Source organism: Lentinula edodes (genome assembly GCF_021015755.1).
Source record: "Lentinula edodes strain Le(Bin) 0899 ss11 chromosome Unknown C8R40scaffold_3, whole genome shotgun sequence".
Classification (NCBI taxonomy): domain Eukaryota; kingdom Fungi; phylum Basidiomycota; class Agaricomycetes; order Agaricales; family Omphalotaceae; genus Lentinula; species Lentinula edodes.
Genome location: NW_025764309.1, coordinates 1,022,844 through 1,038,554, shown reverse-complemented (window position 1 = coordinate 1,038,554; position 15,711 = coordinate 1,022,844). Strand labels below are relative to the sequence as shown.

Below are 15,711 nucleotides of genomic sequence, written 5' to 3'. Positions count from 1 at the left end.
CTACTCTGCTCGTCCTGTCCTTACTAGTCGCACATGGCTATAGATATATCTGAACTACCGGACATTATACAGAGGCGGACTATCTCCTTCTATGCTGTACTGCTTTTTCTCGTAGCTCCTCTTTGGTGCGCTGTTCCTCTAGCATGGGCTTTCGTGATTTACACGCTTCACACCGGAAGAATATGGTCTTATTCTCTGTTTGGATTGACTTTCTTTGCCATCGCACTTTCTGAGGTACGTGATACGAATATGTAATTGTTTGTTACACTTATTTATGCACTAAAACCTACAGGTAATATTCAGTGTCTATCACTTTCATTTGACGCGACGATTGTCTGTGCCTTCCGATAATGGGCACGGCAGTATACCTGAGATTCAAATTGCTTTCAAAAGAATCCTGAAAGCTGGTCTCGCGAATCTGCCGTCGAATGGATATGACGAGGAGACCTTGGACGAAGAGCGACCGGGCAGTCCGGAGGAGGACATTGTTCAACTTGAACAGGACGACCATCGTGCCATTGACTTTCGTAACACGCTTCGCACGTACGTCCTGAGGCCTAATGATAATCACGCTTACAGTTTTCCTGATTCTATACTTCCAGATGGTTTGGAAGACGACCTTGGTCAACAGTCAGGCTGCACGAAGTCCGACAATGGATTTACTGGTCCATTTTCAACAAGGATTTGCCGGAGCTTGGACAAATTCCTCAAACGCACAGGGTCGTTCTTGATGATACTATTGAGCTTCTACAAAAACGTCTTGGTAAACGCATTCCGGAGGGTAGTGATATCAGCTGTAGACCCATTCTACTTAATATCGATAAAGCCGTTGTCTTCTGGCGTCCATTCACTTTCTATGCCTTTACGGCCGTGGCCAATCTATGCCTTGATCGCTGGTATCAGAGGAACCATGGTTTCTCGCGCGGAAATTATGATGGGCTCGAGTACGTTCACTGAACTACCCAAACGCGTTCGCCCACTTACATTATCTAGGTTCTTGGTTCGCATCCCAAAGAATTGGAAACCCTTGCGAGATCCGCGTCCTGTAGTGTTTCTCCATGGTCTCGGACTTGGACTCTTCCAGTACCATAATTTTCTGTCTCATTTGGTTCAAGAATTTCGTGATCGTCCGCTTCTCGTTGTGCTCCAGCCACACATCAGTCAGCAAATATTTCACCCTAAATATCTCGCTCCAATGCCGAGGAAGCAGACAACAAAAACCCTGGCTACTCTACTGGCTTCTTTCGATTGGACTGATTTTGAACCAAATACCAACCCAAATACTTCAGAAGACGAGGTGAACCACGCTTCCGTTACCCAAAGTCGCCGACGAATCGGGGTTACGATGCTCAGTCATTCAAAGTAAGATCCATTGTTTGTCAGAATGTTCATCGTACTCAGGGTATACCTCCGTAGTGGATCTTACTGTCATGCATGGATGCTTAAGGACTACCCGCATATGGTTACCCGCTCATGTTTTGTCGACCCAGTCACCTTCTGCGGTTGGGAAGGCGGTAAGTGTTTTAGCTTGACCCGCCAGAATTTAAAGATCGACTTCTTACTTGTAGACGTTTGTCGGAATTTTCTCTACAAACCTTGCTACACCGTGAGCAATGAACAGAACTATTACTGCAGCAATCTAATCTGTTCGTTTACTTAGGGTACTGAGTTACTGGTGCGGTACTTTGTAGGCACTGAACTCGGAGTTGTCAACTTGTTACAAAAGAACTTTGATTGGTCCAGTAATTCTCTATGGTATGAAGAAATACCCAACGCCCGTGATCCCTCCAAAACTCTTTTCTTACTTGGAGATAAAGATAGCATCATTGCGCCTTCGGTGAGCATATTTTCTATTCATATCTCATGGAATCTTTGATAATCTGTTCACGCTACAGCGGGTGAAGCTTTACTTGCGTTCTCATGGGGTACGCAAAGGTCTTTGGTGTGATCCAAACGGACGCCATGGACAGGCTTTACTTGCCGGAGGAGAGGGGTGTAAGGTTGTGTATGAATGGCTAAAGGAGCGCGAGTGTTGAGTTTAGACGTTCGGTTCTGACTTTAGAATGATGTTAGTCCCCTGGCTCTTCATATTGCTATCTGTATGTTGAGTCCTCTGTGTAATTTCTGTATGATACATTGCTACGCTATAATCTTTTCCTCCAATAGATGCCAGACTTCGACCACTGTCAATCTTGCGTCCGCAGTCGTGGAAAGAGTCTGAGCGCGTTACGGTAGGCAATGTCTTCGTACTTATCCTTATTATCGGCGAAAAAATCCTCAAGGTGCTTTGTGTACCAGCTAGTAATTTCTCTGTTGACAGCTACAGGGGGAAGGTGCCAGTAAGAAAAGACAGATAAGTAGATTGTGATAATAAATAATTTTACCTGGAAAGTCTGTTCCAAAAAGCAGGTGGTCGGGAGTGATGAACGACTGGATCGCAGTGAGCGTTGTCTCATGCGCGCTAAGCGCGGTATCAAAATAGAATGACTTGAAGTCCTCAAGAATTTCTTCAGGTGATAGCGGACAACCCATGTAATGTGACAATCGAGCAACCCGAACGCTACACACACTAAGTTAGAAAGGCCGGTGCTTGAGAAAGCGAGAAGCCGCACATTACCTCAAGAAAGGCGTGCTGCCTCCCATATGAGATAAGATGATTTTGATATCGGGATACTTGCGTTTAGTACCGGTGACAACAAGGTGCGAAGCCGCTTTGAAGGTTTCATTAGGGACCTGCACGAAATTACTCATCGTCCTGATGATACAGAGTGCATAAATACCTCAACTATCGGAAGCCCCAGAGTTGGATCTGGGTATGGAGTAGAAGAGGGTGTTTGGTTTCCGTGCAAGAAGACTACAGCCTTCCGCGAATGTAGTTCGGCCCAGAAAGGTTCGTATAGTTTGTCTCCGATGTATTCTAATGACTGGCGTGCATGATGGGCGGAAGGAGACAGTAGAAGCTACTTACTGGCCTCGGAACCTTCTCCATACGAAGAGGATATTGCAACCCCATCTGCCTGAAGTACGTCCAACGCATATTTGATTTCAATCAGCGCGCCTATAGAAACATTGAACCAAATCTTCTCAAGGCCTTTAAGTACCTACCTTGGACATCCTGCAAAAAAGGCATAGTCGCAAAGAACCCAAATCGTGTAGGTCGTTCATCGCGAAACCTAGCCATCTGCATGTTCCTCTCCCTGGCCAGAGCGCGATTTTTCTCACTCACGGTCCCAGAACCAAGTGCAGGTAACGATAGGATCGCTGTATCAATCCCAGTTTGGTCCATGAATTTGAGACTGACTTCAGGAGTCCAAGGAAAATTTTCTTTAGGAGACTGAAACCCGATTTCGGCAAAATTTATCTCTTTGATTTTGGCGAGCTCCGTAGGAAAGAAGTGGTGGTGAACGTCGATGTGGCCTTTGGGCATGTTGTTACCGAGGGTGATATACGGGGCTTCGTGAGCAGGTGCAAGTTTTGATTTTTTGATTAGGCCGGGACGCAACGAGTAGTCGTTTTTAAAGTCAGGCGAATCCAATACAACCATGTGCTATTTCCTACGTAGAAGCATTATTCAAATCAGTCATTCAACCACCGTAATATTACAAAGATTTCAAAACAGATTTTGTACATGCACGGAAGAACTAGCTCGACGCAGACATGAAAGGTTTGCAAACATCATCATTCCAATTCACGAATTGCCCGCTCAATTCTTTGGGACACTGCACGGAGAGTCCCGCAATAACATGTCCTGGGTCTTCCGGCTTTAATAGAGAGCCTTTTGCATGCAACTCGATGAAGGCCTGATGTCCTGCCCCCATAGCTTTAGCAGCACCCTGATCACGAATAGCTGTTTGCATCTGGAAGGATATGAATGTACTGTAAGATACAGAAAAATTGAGAGCTTACCGCGGTATTGACTATACCCGGGCGCAAAGCCACAGATGTCACAGAAGGTTCCTCTTCCGCCAAGGTTCTGGATGGATGAGGGTGGAACGAAAAGAATTATTCCATTTGGACCTACCTGCAGAGGCTGTTCATCGCAGCTTTACTGGCGTTGTACGGGCCCCATCCAGGAAAACCTTTGACTGCTGCTCCAGAGCTGACAAAGACTATCTTTCCTCCTAGCTCACTTGTGCGTAAGGAAGGAAGGGCCGCTTTGACCGAGGTAACAAGAGAAAAGAAGTTGACATCGAAATGATCTTTCCAAGCTGAGATCGGGGTATCGTCTCCAATTCGGCAGATTGGCTCGAGAATTGCTGCGTTGAGGACAAGACCATCGATATGATGATACTTTTCTAGGGTCTTGTTAACTGATTCCACGACCGCACTTTCGTTAGCACTAATCGATAATGGTAAAGTTAAGATTTGACTTCAAATAGATTGAAGACGAACACGTCGCATTCAAGGGTAAGAAGACGGTCTGAGGCAAGGTCACGAAGTTCCGAGGTAATTGTGCGGGACAGAGTAACAACAGAGGTATTGAATCTGTTCAGTAGAATGGAAGTGACCGCCAGACCAATTCCCCTAGTAGGAGCAGCTATGAGTGGGTGAAATTCAATCAAATCTTGAACATTTACTTGGAAGCCCCTGTAACAATGATAACTGGTGAGCGAGGCATTGTAAAACACTCTGAGAATATGCTAAGTGAATGGGAACTTTGTTGTTGGGGTTCGGCACAAGGGCCGGGAACTTCCGATTACTTCCGGCCCAGGAGGGTCAATTCTTTCATTTTACCGCGTCACTCAACTATCACTCAGGGTTTTCTGTCAACGTCCATGGCTTCCTTTGCGCGGCTGGCTGCCTCTTCACAAAAATCTCGTCTTTCGCTATTCACCTCCCAAAGATCGCTACGGCTAGCGCGGTCATATGCCACAGCTGACAGTGGCCACTCTGTGCGTTTTTACTGCGCCTTTAATTCTGCTTCAACTGATGATTCAGCCTTGTAGATGACCGTCCGAGATGCTCTTAATGCTGCCATGGAAGAAGAAATGATTCGGGACGAGAAAGTGTATATCATGGGCGAAGAGGTTGCGCGCTACAACGGAGCTTACAAGGTATGTTACAAGTTTCTATTCTCAATTGTAGCTCTTACCTGTTTTCGAAAGGTCACCAAAGGTCTTCTCGACAAGTTCGGCGAGAAGAGAGTCGTTGATACACCTATCACGGAAATGGGTTTTGCTGGCATTGCTGTTGGTTCAGCACTTGCAGGTCTCCGCCCAATGTAGGTCTCATTCAATGCGCCATCTACTCTTTACCTTCGCCCAATTAATCTCAAAAATCTTAGATGCGAATTCATGACTTTCAATTTTGCAATGCAAGCTATTGACCAAATAGTCAACTCTGCTGGAAAGACATATTACATGTCGGGTGGAAATGTGCCTTGTCCAGTGGTATTCCGAGGTCCCAATGGTGCAGCTGCGGGTGTCGGAGCACAACATTCACAAGATTATGCCTCTTGGTATGGTCAGGTCCCTGGTTTGAAAGTTGTCAGTCCATGGAGTGCGGAAGACTGCAAGGGCCTTCTTAAGGCGAGTTGTCTAGATATGTTATACATAATGGCGCGATTGACCTTCCGTCGTTATTAGTCCGCTATCCGTGATCCCAACCCCGTTGTTTTCCTTGAAAACGAGATGTTGTACGGTGTTTCCTTCCCCATGTCTGCAGAGGCCATGTCCGACAACTTCCTTCTTCCATTTGGAAAAGCGAAGGTTGAACGGGAAGGAAGCGATGTGACCATTGTTGCACACAGTAAAATGGTGACACACAGTCTTGAGGCCGCTGAACTTCTTGCAAAAGAGGGTATTAAGGCAGAAGTCATTAACCTGCGCAGCATCCGTCCTCTAGACATTGACACTATCAAAAGCTCAGTTAAGAAGACCAACCGGTATGTAATCATCCAACCTCATTGTGTTATTCGGCTCTTATTCACTTTCCTCGTAGACTTCTCATCGTTGAGGGTGGTTTCCCCGCTTTTGGTGTCGGCAGTGAAATCTGTGCGCAAATTGTTGAGAGTGAAGCTTTCGACTATCTCGACGCGCCTGTCGAGCGTATCACTGGTGCCGATGTACCTACTCCCGTCAGTCATTTTTCCTCATGATTATCGCCTTGTACTAACTTTGTCTCTTCAGTACGCTGCTAATCTCGAAGAACTTGCTTTCCCCGACACTAACCTTATCGTAAAGGTCGCAAAACGTTCCTTGTACAGGACCAACTAGTTTATACCATAGACTCCTTACTACTGTCCGCAGCTAGATTGTTAATACACCGGGTTAATGTCGTCGCCTCGAGGCATTGCTGGAGTTTTTCGCTCGCTCCTTATTGACTGGTCGCTTAAGGTCCTCAGGACTCGCCATGAGATGGTTCTGCTATCTTTCTATTGGCTGCAGCTACCTGAACCTTTTAATTAGACCTTCAATTTGACTCCTTACAAGAATGTGTCTTCATTCATGGGGTGTTACAGAAATGCGGTTACATCCTATATTCTAAATTTGCTCGGGGCGCTTATATCAGACGCGCAGAGTATTGGTAATAGTGACTAAGCAATATTGCCGCGAAGCGGCTGTGGATCCTCTGCGCGAGCGCTCAGAAATCTGCCGCGGAGCGGCGCGGCACAGCCGCTTTCCCTCATACTGAATACTTGAGCTGTTCACCCTTCAGATAAATTCCCTTGCAGCTCTCATTATCTGCAGTAATTTTAGAGATATCTAGCTTCCATGTATGTAATCTTTTTGCTTGATCATTCCAATTATATTTGGTTCCAGAGCAAGTTTGATCTAATGCACTTCTAAGGTTCTACAGGTTAGAATACCTGGAGGTGATAATGCAGGAGACTGCATTTGAACCTTGCATAATGCTAACATCTTCAAATTTGGATGAACCTGCCATTTACATTGGAGAGACATCAATTTTCAGTCTGTTTTGCTTTTGCAAATGGTCAATCAACAAATCCCAATGTCAATTAGTGAGGCAGATAGGCTGAAATCTGTACAGAATGCAGTCATCTGCCCTACAACAACACAAGGGGTCAAAGCTATTTATCCCAAAGGTCAAGTTGTTTGTTGCATTGTATTATACAAATTCTTGAGGCTGCACAGGTGATACTTAAGCAATGTCTGAGAACATAGAAAATATATTGTGAGGTCTGTTTCATACTATCACCTATCTATCCTATCCCAGAGGTTCTTTGAGACTAATTGACAAGTGTTAATGAACAGTTTACTCTTAGTTGAAAACACAACTATGTATATTGTATGTACCTGTTAATGGACAGTTTACTCTACTGTGCATCAGTATGGTAGTTGTAGAGTGTATACTATGCTTACCATAGTTGATTGAAACACAACTGAGGGACTCCATGGCACCATGTCTGACCTACCTACCTACTGTACAGTATAATGTACTAACACTGTTTACCTGTCAGACTGGGTTGTACATACAGGGTATTCCTCAACATCAAGCACTATTTCTAGCTTCATAATACATATTATTGGTATAACTGAGGAGTACTAGAATAACAAGTATATAGTGTGGAGGAGCAAAGCGACGACAAATGGGGGTTTGGGGGCTTGCCCCCAACAAGCTGTGAACCTGGCTGGAGTGCGGTGCGAGCTTTGCGAGCCACCGTGGCGTAGGCACGGGTTCTAAAGCTTGTAAGATATATAACAAAAAGACCAGATGGATCTTCAAGTTCATTTTCTGTGAGTATCACCATCTTCCCTTGCTGAGCCCAAATGATGAGACTGAATTGGTCCCTATTCTACTTGGCAAAACAAACACTGTGACTACGAATTAAATGAAGCATCTGCATTCATTATCTGTACCTGTATCGAGTCAACTTACTTTACAGTTTCTGTGAACACCTTGACCCTTCGCCGCCTGCGGCCTTCCCCCACCAGTCATCATCTGTGTTCCTCCAACTCACATACTTATGAATGTGTAGTGTCTTTTGTACGTACTGGCTACATATAATTTACTTGATTTACAAGTTCATGTTGCCTAACCGTATCCGAACAGCATTGGCGTGGGCCTGCAAACCTTCGCAATCAGCTAATGTAGCTACGATAGGTCCTAATCCCTTAAGACCATCAGACGTTATCTCTTGAGATGTGATATGTTTCTGGAAAGAAAGCGTGTTTACCCCGCTGAACTGACGGGCGTAGCCATTCGTGGGGAGGGTGTGATTCGTTCCAGAGGCATAGTCACCACAACTGGGCAAAATTCAGTTAGCGCTGGATTGTGGAGAACGATGTAAAAGCGGTATCTTACCTTTCTGGAGTGAATGGTCCAACGAAAACACTTCCCGCATTGGTAATGAGTTGGACCTTGTCGGGGGCATTTTCCAAGTGCAGAATCAAGTGTTCCGGGGCATAATCATTGGAGTATTCAATGGCCTCTTCCACAGAAGTAGTCTGGACGATGAGACTTTTCGCTACTGATTGCCTGACGATGTCAACTCGAGAGAGTGCTCGCGCTTGCTTGTCAACCTCGTTCTCGATTTGTTCGAGATGCTCTGTCGAGAGGTTGACGGCTACGAGGACAACTTGAGAATCGATACCGTGTTCAGCTTGAGAAAGCAAATCGGCTGCTACGAAAGCAGAATTAGCAGTATGGTCTGCTATGACCTAATGAGTGTTCAGAGAAATTTAAAAAGAGCAAGATATCGGAAGATTTACCAAGACCTCACTCGGTCCGGCTGGCATATCAATGCTCACCAGAGCATCCGTGTCATTTTGAACCAGCATTTTTGCAGCAGTAACCCACTGGTTACCCGGCCCAAATATCTTATCGACCTTTGGTACCGTCTCTGTTCCGTATGCCATGGCCGCGACTGCTTGAGCACCCCCAGCTTTAAGAATCGCCGAGGCACCGATAAGGTGTGCAACATACATGACCTCTGGAGAAATACTACCATCGGGACGAGGAGGAGTCGCGAAAACAATCTCCTTGCAGCCCGCGACTTGTGCAGGAATACCAAGCATCAATGCAGTCGAAGGTAAGATGGCAGTTCCGCCAGGAATATACAATCCCACACGGGAGATGGCGCGAGCAAATCGTGAGCAAACTACACCTGGCATGGTTTCCACCTTCAATGTAGACCCATCGACCTGGGCTGCATGGAATTTCCTGATATTGGAGTACGCCTTGTCAATAGCATCCTTGACGTTCGGAGATATCTTCATGGATTCTTTGGAGTAAGGAGGGAACATGCAGGTTGACAAAAGCTCAGCCTTATCGAATTTGGCAGTGAATTCGAGAAGGGCGGCGTCTCCTCTGGCCCGGATTTCGGAGACGATCGGTTTGACCTTTTCAATCATTTCATCGGATTTAAGGACAGGTCGACGGAGGAGAAGAGCGCGTTCTTCTTCAGAAATACCTGCAAGTACTGCTGTGCGCATTCGAATAGGTGCATTGGGATCATCAGCTGGGGGCATATACGTAGCAGGAGTAGGAGCAGAAGCGGGCTTGGGAGTAGACCACTGGGGTTTGGCGTTGCCGGCTCGGCGTGTGACTCTCTTTGCCTTCCTATCCAGCGATCTCTCAATGTCGGCTATGCTGACACCATGAGCTGTACACTTGGTAAGAGCGAAATAGATCAGATCGGCTGCTTCGAAGGCAACTTCATATTCCGTGTCCGCGCGACACAACTCGTCCGCTTCCTCCATGATCTTCGAACGTAAGAGATCTGGATCATTGAAGAGCCTTTTAGTATATGACCCTGCTGGAGCGCTCTCGAAGCGAGATCGCAGAGTCCTCTCCAGAAGAGGCAGCCCGCTGGCCTCCCCGAAGCACGATTGTCTCCCGAGGTGACAGAATCCAGACCCGTGCTGGATGACTCGGAATTCAAGACTGTCAGAATCACAGTCAAGACGAATGCTGACAACTTCCTGCGTCGAGCCGGAAGTCTCCCCTTTTCTCCATAGACCGTGTTTTCTCGACTGATATACACCTTTACCAGTGATGATGCTTTCCCTCAAAGATTCGATGGAGGAATAGACGAGACCGAGGGAATGACCGGTTTCTGTGGATACAATGGTAGGGAAAAGCCCGTCTGCGCGATCGGAATTAATAGGTGCAAGGAATACATCCCCAACATTGAGATGTGTGGAGGAGGAAATGTCGAGTGTAAGCTGCGAGCTAGGGAGAACCAAATTGGCACCAGCTTGAAGAAGAGATCGGATGTTGTATATGGAAGGGAGGTCTGGAGAGTCTACAAGCACAAAGATGGCTGATTTGGAGAAGAAGTTGGACACCGAGGAAATCAGATCCAAATCAATCTCCGGTGTTTTGAGTAAAACGCCAGACACAGCGTTCCGAACTTTATCCGATACTGCGCTCACACTGACAGCATCTAAAAGAAGTACCAGTCTTTCTTGTGGTATAAGACCGATAACTTCCTTAGCAGAACTTAAGGGAAGAACTACTTTTTCTGCGCCTTCGTCCAACCAGGGAATAATGTGATCTAGCTCGTTGGATGTGTCTTCGTTGAGTAAAACGTAGGAGTTGGGTGGTAGTGGTAAAGAAGGATTGCTCAATAGAACTGGACCTATTCTCGACAAGGCATTGAAGAGATCGCCTTGGGGAACATCGAGGAGTGGAAGAAACCGAGTCATTACCTACCGCTTCGAAGAATTCAAATTTCACATCAAACGTCCGCGTCATACACCGTGCCAATTATTGAAACAACTCTCTTTGAGTTAATTGATTCCAGATTGATTCCTTGAAAGAGACGCGAGAATTGAAACCGAAAGTAAAGAATCAGAAAGGTGAAAACCTCCAAGCTGCACTACCAAGTCGAGTACGCTATAACTTAGGTGCTTTCTTCCTCCCCACCATGGCATCTGCATATTATGAGTTCTATCGTGGTTCTTCGTACGCTTTGTCCATTCCCATACGGTTCAGTGCTCCTAACTTCTCTCCCTAGCATTGGAATGGCACTGACCGACTCGCTGGACGAGCTTATAACCAGTGGCTCGATTACGCCACAATTGGCTATGAAAGTTCTTCAGCAGGTACTATTTTAAATCCAGAGCTTTACCGGTGATATGCAAGTAATGTTTCCATCTTCAGTTCGACAAGTCTTTGGCGGATACGATGGTCAAACAGGTCAAAAACAAGACTATGCTCAAGGTGAATCTACACATCCTCCTTTGCACTCATCACCAACCATGAGTAGGGACATTTACATACCTACCGTCTCTGCGACGACGTGTGGACTTTCATCGTTAAGGATGCCTCGTTCAAACTAGATAACACCGAGCTTGTCAATGCATCCAAGATAAAGATCATTGCATGTAAGAACGGAGAGGCTATTGAGAGCAGTGGCAAGCGCTAGAGAGTTGAAACAGACCCTACCGAGACACTACTTTGTGTTGTACATATTATCACCCAGATTCGCGCCCATCTCTCAACTCAATAAATCGTCCAGAAAATCTTCCATCTTTTCCATCTCTGTCTTGGGTCGTTCATTCCCGGATATCGGCAGTGGTGGTGCATCGGCATAGGATACTTCTATAATACACACCTTGTCCAGATAGTGTTGTAGATCTCGCGGTTCAGAAGACTCCCACCTTTTTTCCTACTGTTGGTAGTCGTAGTTCTACCACTTGTTCGCAGCTTCTCCGATTTTGCTCTAAAGCGGTTCTTTAGTTCTAAATAGCTCATGTAAGTAACTGAAGGACAGAAATGTAGAAGGAACAGGTCAACTGTACCTCTGGTTGCCTCAGCTGCGGCCTTTTCATGCAAGAGGTCTTCGAGCGAGTCATCCCACTGAATTTGTTGGGCTTTACCTTTGAGATTCGGCGTCTTACTAGATGTTAGAGTATCAAGAGAATGGTCCACATCATCGTCATCTTCTGGCGGAAGGTGTGTTGCAGGCCCACGGGCATCTGTCAATCTTTGCTTTTCTAAGAACACAGACAGATCGACTTCGGGCTCGACGATGGGCTCCCCTGTGTATAGCGTGATTGGGTACGCGCCACGTTAAGAAGTTGCAATCGGACATACCATCCGAGTCCAATTCCGGCTCTTGCTCTGCATATCGATCTGCGTTAGTTCCTAAGTTCCTTCGAGAGTATTTTGCCTGACGAGCGGCAGCCTCTTCCTCGTTTTCTTCCTCGCCTTCTTCACCCTCTAACACCAACCGTTTGCTGAATTCAGCAGGCCGTCCAATGCCTCTACCTCTACCCCGAGCGCGAAGATATTTTCCTAGGCCCCCTCTCGACTTTCCTCGACCTCTGCCGCGACCGCGTGAAGATGATTCAGCAACGACTGTTCCTTCCGACATGATGGTCAAAGCTGGAGATGTTTTGGACCAAAAAGGAAAATCTGGAGATGGCAGCCTTCTCCCTACGTAACTTCAATACTCTTAATTGGAGGTACTATTTACAACGCTACAGTAGTATACAGGTTCCGTAAATCAATCCACGTCTGTTGTTTGTTCAAGGTTCAGGGTTTAGTTTCCTCGTCTGCCTCGATATTCACAAGCTCCTTTCCTTCTTGCACCATTTCCCCATTCTTACACCCAATCACCTTCACGATACCCGAGATTCCAGCTCTTAAAACCGTCTCTGTCTTCATACTTTCTAACACAATCACACCCTGCCCTTTCTCGACCCTATCACCCACTTTCACTCTGACCTCCACCACGAGACTAGGCATAGGTGCCTTCAATGCCCCAGTTCCCGCCGCAGCGCTCAAAACGTCACCTCCCTGCATTAAAAGCCACTGGGGTGTAGGGATTACTAACGTTGTCTTACGCTCTCCGCTGAAAACATGTAAGCGTTCCATGGTGTTATGTGAAAGGGAAGCTGGGATGGAGGGCGGTGGAGGTTGGGAAACGATGGTTATGTTGGAGAGTTTATCATTGAGGGTGATAGAAAGTGATGTCGGGGATATAAGTTTGGCTGAGACATCGTAAAATTTGACTGGAGTGCCGGAGGTTTCAACTTCGACGTCGAACAATCCTCCAACCAGAGATTTGATCCGAACGGCCATAGGCTGAGCCTCACCGGTAGAAGTATCGTCTTGAAGATGGATGACACGTTCATACACATCACCACCGAACCTCCGAGAGACTAATGACGTCCAGGGAGACTGAGCAGTAGATGTCTGCTGTTTCGGGTAGTCACGAAGGGCCACAAAAAGTGCTGTCTGAGCAAGAACCTCCGGGGCTGATTCGGTGACTGGTGGGAACAATTCGTGGAAATGTTTCTACATAAAAATATATAGCCATGAAAATTAAAAAGCTAAGATCGAATTCAATGACAACTTACAGGAATAAACCCAGTTTCCAGTTCTGCGTCGATGAATGCTTGATTTCCAGCTAAAGTTCGCAAGAATTCAACATTTGTAGAGACACCGACTACATGGTATTCATCTAACGCCTTTCGCAACATACGCAAGGCCTCACTTCGGTCCTTTCCATGAACTATGAGTTTGGCGATCATGGGGTCATAGTAAACACCAATCTGCGATCCTTGGGCAAAACCCTGCTCCAAACGGACTGAGGGCGCCACGGATTCGTACGACACCAAGGTAGGAGCGACCGACTCGACATTGGATGAAATCAACGTCGGCGATGGTTTATAAGACTGAGGTAGTGTTAATGTCGGGGTCGGGGTCGATAGGTATAGCAACTGTCCAGAATCTGGAAGGAAATTGTTGCGAGGGTTCTCTGCATAAATACGTGCCTCAAATGCATGTCCGACGAGTGGAACCGAAGATTGGTCTAAAGATAACGGGTTGCCAGCCGCAACCTGTGTCGAACGTGATAAGTCGTTAGTGTATTGTATATTCTCGTGAACAATACCTCTAATTGCCATTCTACAAGGTCTAGTCCGGTCACCATTTCGGTTACTGGATGCTCTACTTGAAGCCGAGTGTTCCTGTGAGATCGCTCAATAAATAGGCAAAGCGAAAACACGTATGTATAAAATACATTTCCATAAAGTAGAAGTCTTGAGTGTCATTGTCGAATATAAATTCTACTGTGCCTGCGCCAGCATATTTCACAGCTCTGGCAGCTGCAACAGCTTTGGCGCTAAGGCTTTCGCGGAGCTCAACAGATAGACCTGGGGCTGGTGCCTAAAAGGTAACCGTAGTAAGTTCCTGATATGAACCCAAGAAAGACATCTGAGTTACCTCTTCAATAATCTTCTGATTCCTCCTTTGAACTGAACAATCCCTTTCCCATAAACTGATCGCGCCACCCATAGAATCGGCAAAAATTTGAACTTCTACATGTCGCGGACGTTGGATATATTTCTCCACTAGGACTGTATCATTTCCAAATGATTTTAGAGATTCACGTTTGGCGGAGGTAAGAGCCTCATAAAAGGCGTCAGGAGTCGCTTCAATAACGGTACGCATTCCTTTGCCACCGCCGCCATGGATAGCTTTGATAAGTACGGGGAACCCTGAAAAAAATGAGTTTCAAGAATAATGATTTCTAATGTGGAGACGCACCGATTTCAGTCGCCTGTTCAAAGAGAAATTCTGGATCCTGGTTGTCTCCATGATATCCTGGAACACACGGTACGCCAGCGGCTAGTGTAAGGTTAAATTATGCAAAGTTGATACAAAAGTCATCGGCTTACATGTCATTATGTTCTTCGACTCACTACAAAGATAAAAATCGAGGAGTATACAACACAGTATATGTGTAGCACAAACCTCTTGGAGCCCATACTAATTATGGCACTTGCAGGTGGACCAATGAACACGATTCCCTCTTCAGATAGTCTTTCCGCGAATTTGGCATTTTCACTCAAGAAACCATAGCTGTATTCGGGCGTTTAGTGTAAGGCACCAGAGAATAATCCACTCGCCCTACCCAGGATGTACAGCCTAGTAATTGGTGATGTAGTTATGAAATGATTGCCAGAATTTCCAACGGAAATAGACCTACCTGTGCTCCGCTCAAATGACAGACATCTATTATCTTGTCCATTTTGAGCTGAAAGACATTATCAACTTTGGGAAGACCAACACCGTGACTCCTCTCCACTCACATAACTCTCGGAAGAAGGTGCTGGCCCGATGCAATAAGCCTCATCAGCCTATAGTATGTCGTCTCAGGGAAATTACGGGTGTAAGACGCGAAAATACTGAACCATTTTGACGTGTAGAGCATCGTGGTCGGCCTCGCTGTATACAGCGACACATCGTATACCAAGCTTCCTTGCCGTTCGAATGACACGACATGCAATTTCTCCTCTGACATGAGCGTCAATCAGCGTCTTGCAATACGAGGGTGAGGGTTGTCCTCTACCTGTTTGCCACAAGGATTTTGTCAAAATGAGGTTTTCTCGGAGAGCCTGGCAGTACCCCTTGATTGATTATGTTAGTAAACGAACTTGAAACTATGGCATATATGCAACGTACTTGAAGCCCCCGCTTCAGATGCATACGTCCGCTGTTGATAATTCCAATGTGGTCGCCGACGTGTTACTATGACCCGTCTGTGGGCTTCCTCGCTTCGGGCCACGGTAACTGTGTTGGGGTTGTAGTGAAGATTTCTTAGACCATGGACCCTGATTTGGGTCAGAGAGTTGGCTCCGATACGATTAAAGCCATGAGATATCGAATGCTTTGAGGGTATCATGATTGGTGACCGGTGAAGAATGAAATTGCGGAGTAGATCCGGAGTCCGAGATCCGGGGTAACCTAAACGGCTGACGTCCTCAAACTTTGGTAGTTTGCTCAAATATTCGT

General features: G+C 46.2%; 8 protein-coding genes across 8 annotated transcripts; 3 read left to right on the top strand and 5 right to left on the bottom strand.

The window, feature by feature from the left end:
- Nucleotides 1-33: 33 nt before the first annotated feature.
- C8R40DRAFT_1035232 (uncharacterized protein) lies at nt 34-2,036 on the top strand (the record flags this gene model as incomplete). Its single annotated transcript, XM_046223485.1, has 8 exons — nt 34-234; nt 293-543; nt 603-944; nt 994-1,362; nt 1,417-1,514; nt 1,569-1,606; nt 1,661-1,837; nt 1,896-2,036. The coding sequence occupies 8 exons, from the start codon at nt 34-36 to the stop codon at nt 2,034-2,036; spliced, it is 1,617 nt and encodes a 538-aa protein (XP_046091015.1).
- A 150-nt stretch (nt 2,037-2,186) lies between these two features.
- On the bottom strand, nt 2,187-3,427 carry C8R40DRAFT_1158522 (uncharacterized protein; the record flags this gene model as incomplete). The annotated part of the gene is made up of 6 exons (XM_046229749.1): nt 2,187-2,320; nt 2,385-2,560; nt 2,618-2,733; nt 2,781-2,917; nt 2,969-3,058; nt 3,106-3,427. The coding sequence occupies 6 exons, from the start codon at nt 3,425-3,427 to the stop codon at nt 2,187-2,189; spliced, it is 975 nt and encodes a 324-aa protein (XP_046091014.1).
- Nucleotides 3,428-3,536: 109 nt separating this feature from the next.
- C8R40DRAFT_1083673 (short-chain dehydrogenase) lies at nt 3,537-4,678 on the bottom strand. The gene is made up of 5 exons (XM_046227270.1): nt 4,578-4,678; nt 4,393-4,524; nt 4,022-4,339; nt 3,907-3,973; nt 3,537-3,857 (listed from the first exon to the last, which is right to left on the bottom strand). The coding sequence occupies exons 1-5, from the start codon at nt 4,616-4,618 to the stop codon at nt 3,642-3,644; spliced, it is 774 nt and encodes a 257-aa protein (XP_046091013.1). The 5' UTR covers nt 4,619-4,678; the 3' UTR covers nt 3,537-3,641.
- A 268-nt stretch (nt 4,679-4,946) lies between these two features.
- C8R40DRAFT_1158520 (thiamine diphosphate-binding protein) lies at nt 4,947-6,215 on the top strand (the record flags this gene model as incomplete). The annotated part of the gene is made up of 6 exons (XM_046229748.1): nt 4,947-5,054; nt 5,106-5,221; nt 5,285-5,528; nt 5,586-5,884; nt 5,941-6,076; nt 6,129-6,215. 6 exons carry the CDS (start codon nt 4,947-4,949, stop codon nt 6,213-6,215), a joined length of 990 nt encoding a protein of 329 aa, XP_046091012.1.
- Nucleotides 6,216-7,978: 1,763 nt separating this feature from the next.
- C8R40DRAFT_1034756 (histidinol dehydrogenase-domain-containing protein) lies at nt 7,979-10,610 on the bottom strand (the record flags this gene model as incomplete). Its single annotated transcript, XM_046223453.1, has 3 exons — nt 7,979-8,207; nt 8,266-8,621; nt 8,673-10,610. The coding sequence occupies 3 exons, from the start codon at nt 10,608-10,610 to the stop codon at nt 7,979-7,981; spliced, it is 2,523 nt and encodes an 840-aa protein (XP_046091011.1).
- A 221-nt stretch (nt 10,611-10,831) lies between these two features.
- C8R40DRAFT_1035430 (transcription initiation factor IIA gamma subunit) lies at nt 10,832-11,332 on the top strand (the record flags this gene model as incomplete). Its single annotated transcript, XM_046223504.1, has 4 exons — nt 10,832-10,869; nt 10,922-11,009; nt 11,068-11,127; nt 11,174-11,332. 4 exons carry the CDS (start codon nt 10,832-10,834, stop codon nt 11,330-11,332), a joined length of 345 nt encoding a protein of 114 aa, XP_046091010.1.
- Nucleotides 11,333-11,404: 72 nt separating this feature from the next.
- Nucleotides 11,405-12,283, bottom strand: C8R40DRAFT_1166138 (uncharacterized protein; the record flags this gene model as incomplete). Its single annotated transcript, XM_046230802.1, has 4 exons — nt 11,405-11,508; nt 11,568-11,648; nt 11,709-11,948; nt 12,004-12,283. 4 exons carry the CDS (start codon nt 12,281-12,283, stop codon nt 11,405-11,407), a joined length of 705 nt encoding a protein of 234 aa, XP_046091009.1.
- Nucleotides 12,284-12,336: 53 nt separating this feature from the next.
- Nucleotides 12,337-15,639, bottom strand: C8R40DRAFT_1083665 (carbamoyl-phosphate synthase L chain, ATP binding domain-containing protein). Its single transcript, XM_046227269.1, has 14 exons — nt 15,382-15,639; nt 15,269-15,326; nt 15,111-15,213; nt 15,009-15,056; nt 14,906-14,953; nt 14,831-14,844; nt 14,671-14,778; nt 14,595-14,617; nt 14,464-14,544; nt 14,140-14,414; nt 13,937-14,082; nt 13,808-13,883; nt 13,272-13,754; nt 12,337-13,209 (listed from the first exon to the last, which is right to left on the bottom strand). Exons 1-14 carry the CDS (start codon nt 15,599-15,601, stop codon nt 12,445-12,447), a joined length of 2,448 nt encoding a protein of 815 aa, XP_046091008.1. The 5' UTR covers nt 15,602-15,639; the 3' UTR covers nt 12,337-12,444.
- Between the last annotated feature and the right edge of the window lie 72 nt (nt 15,640-15,711).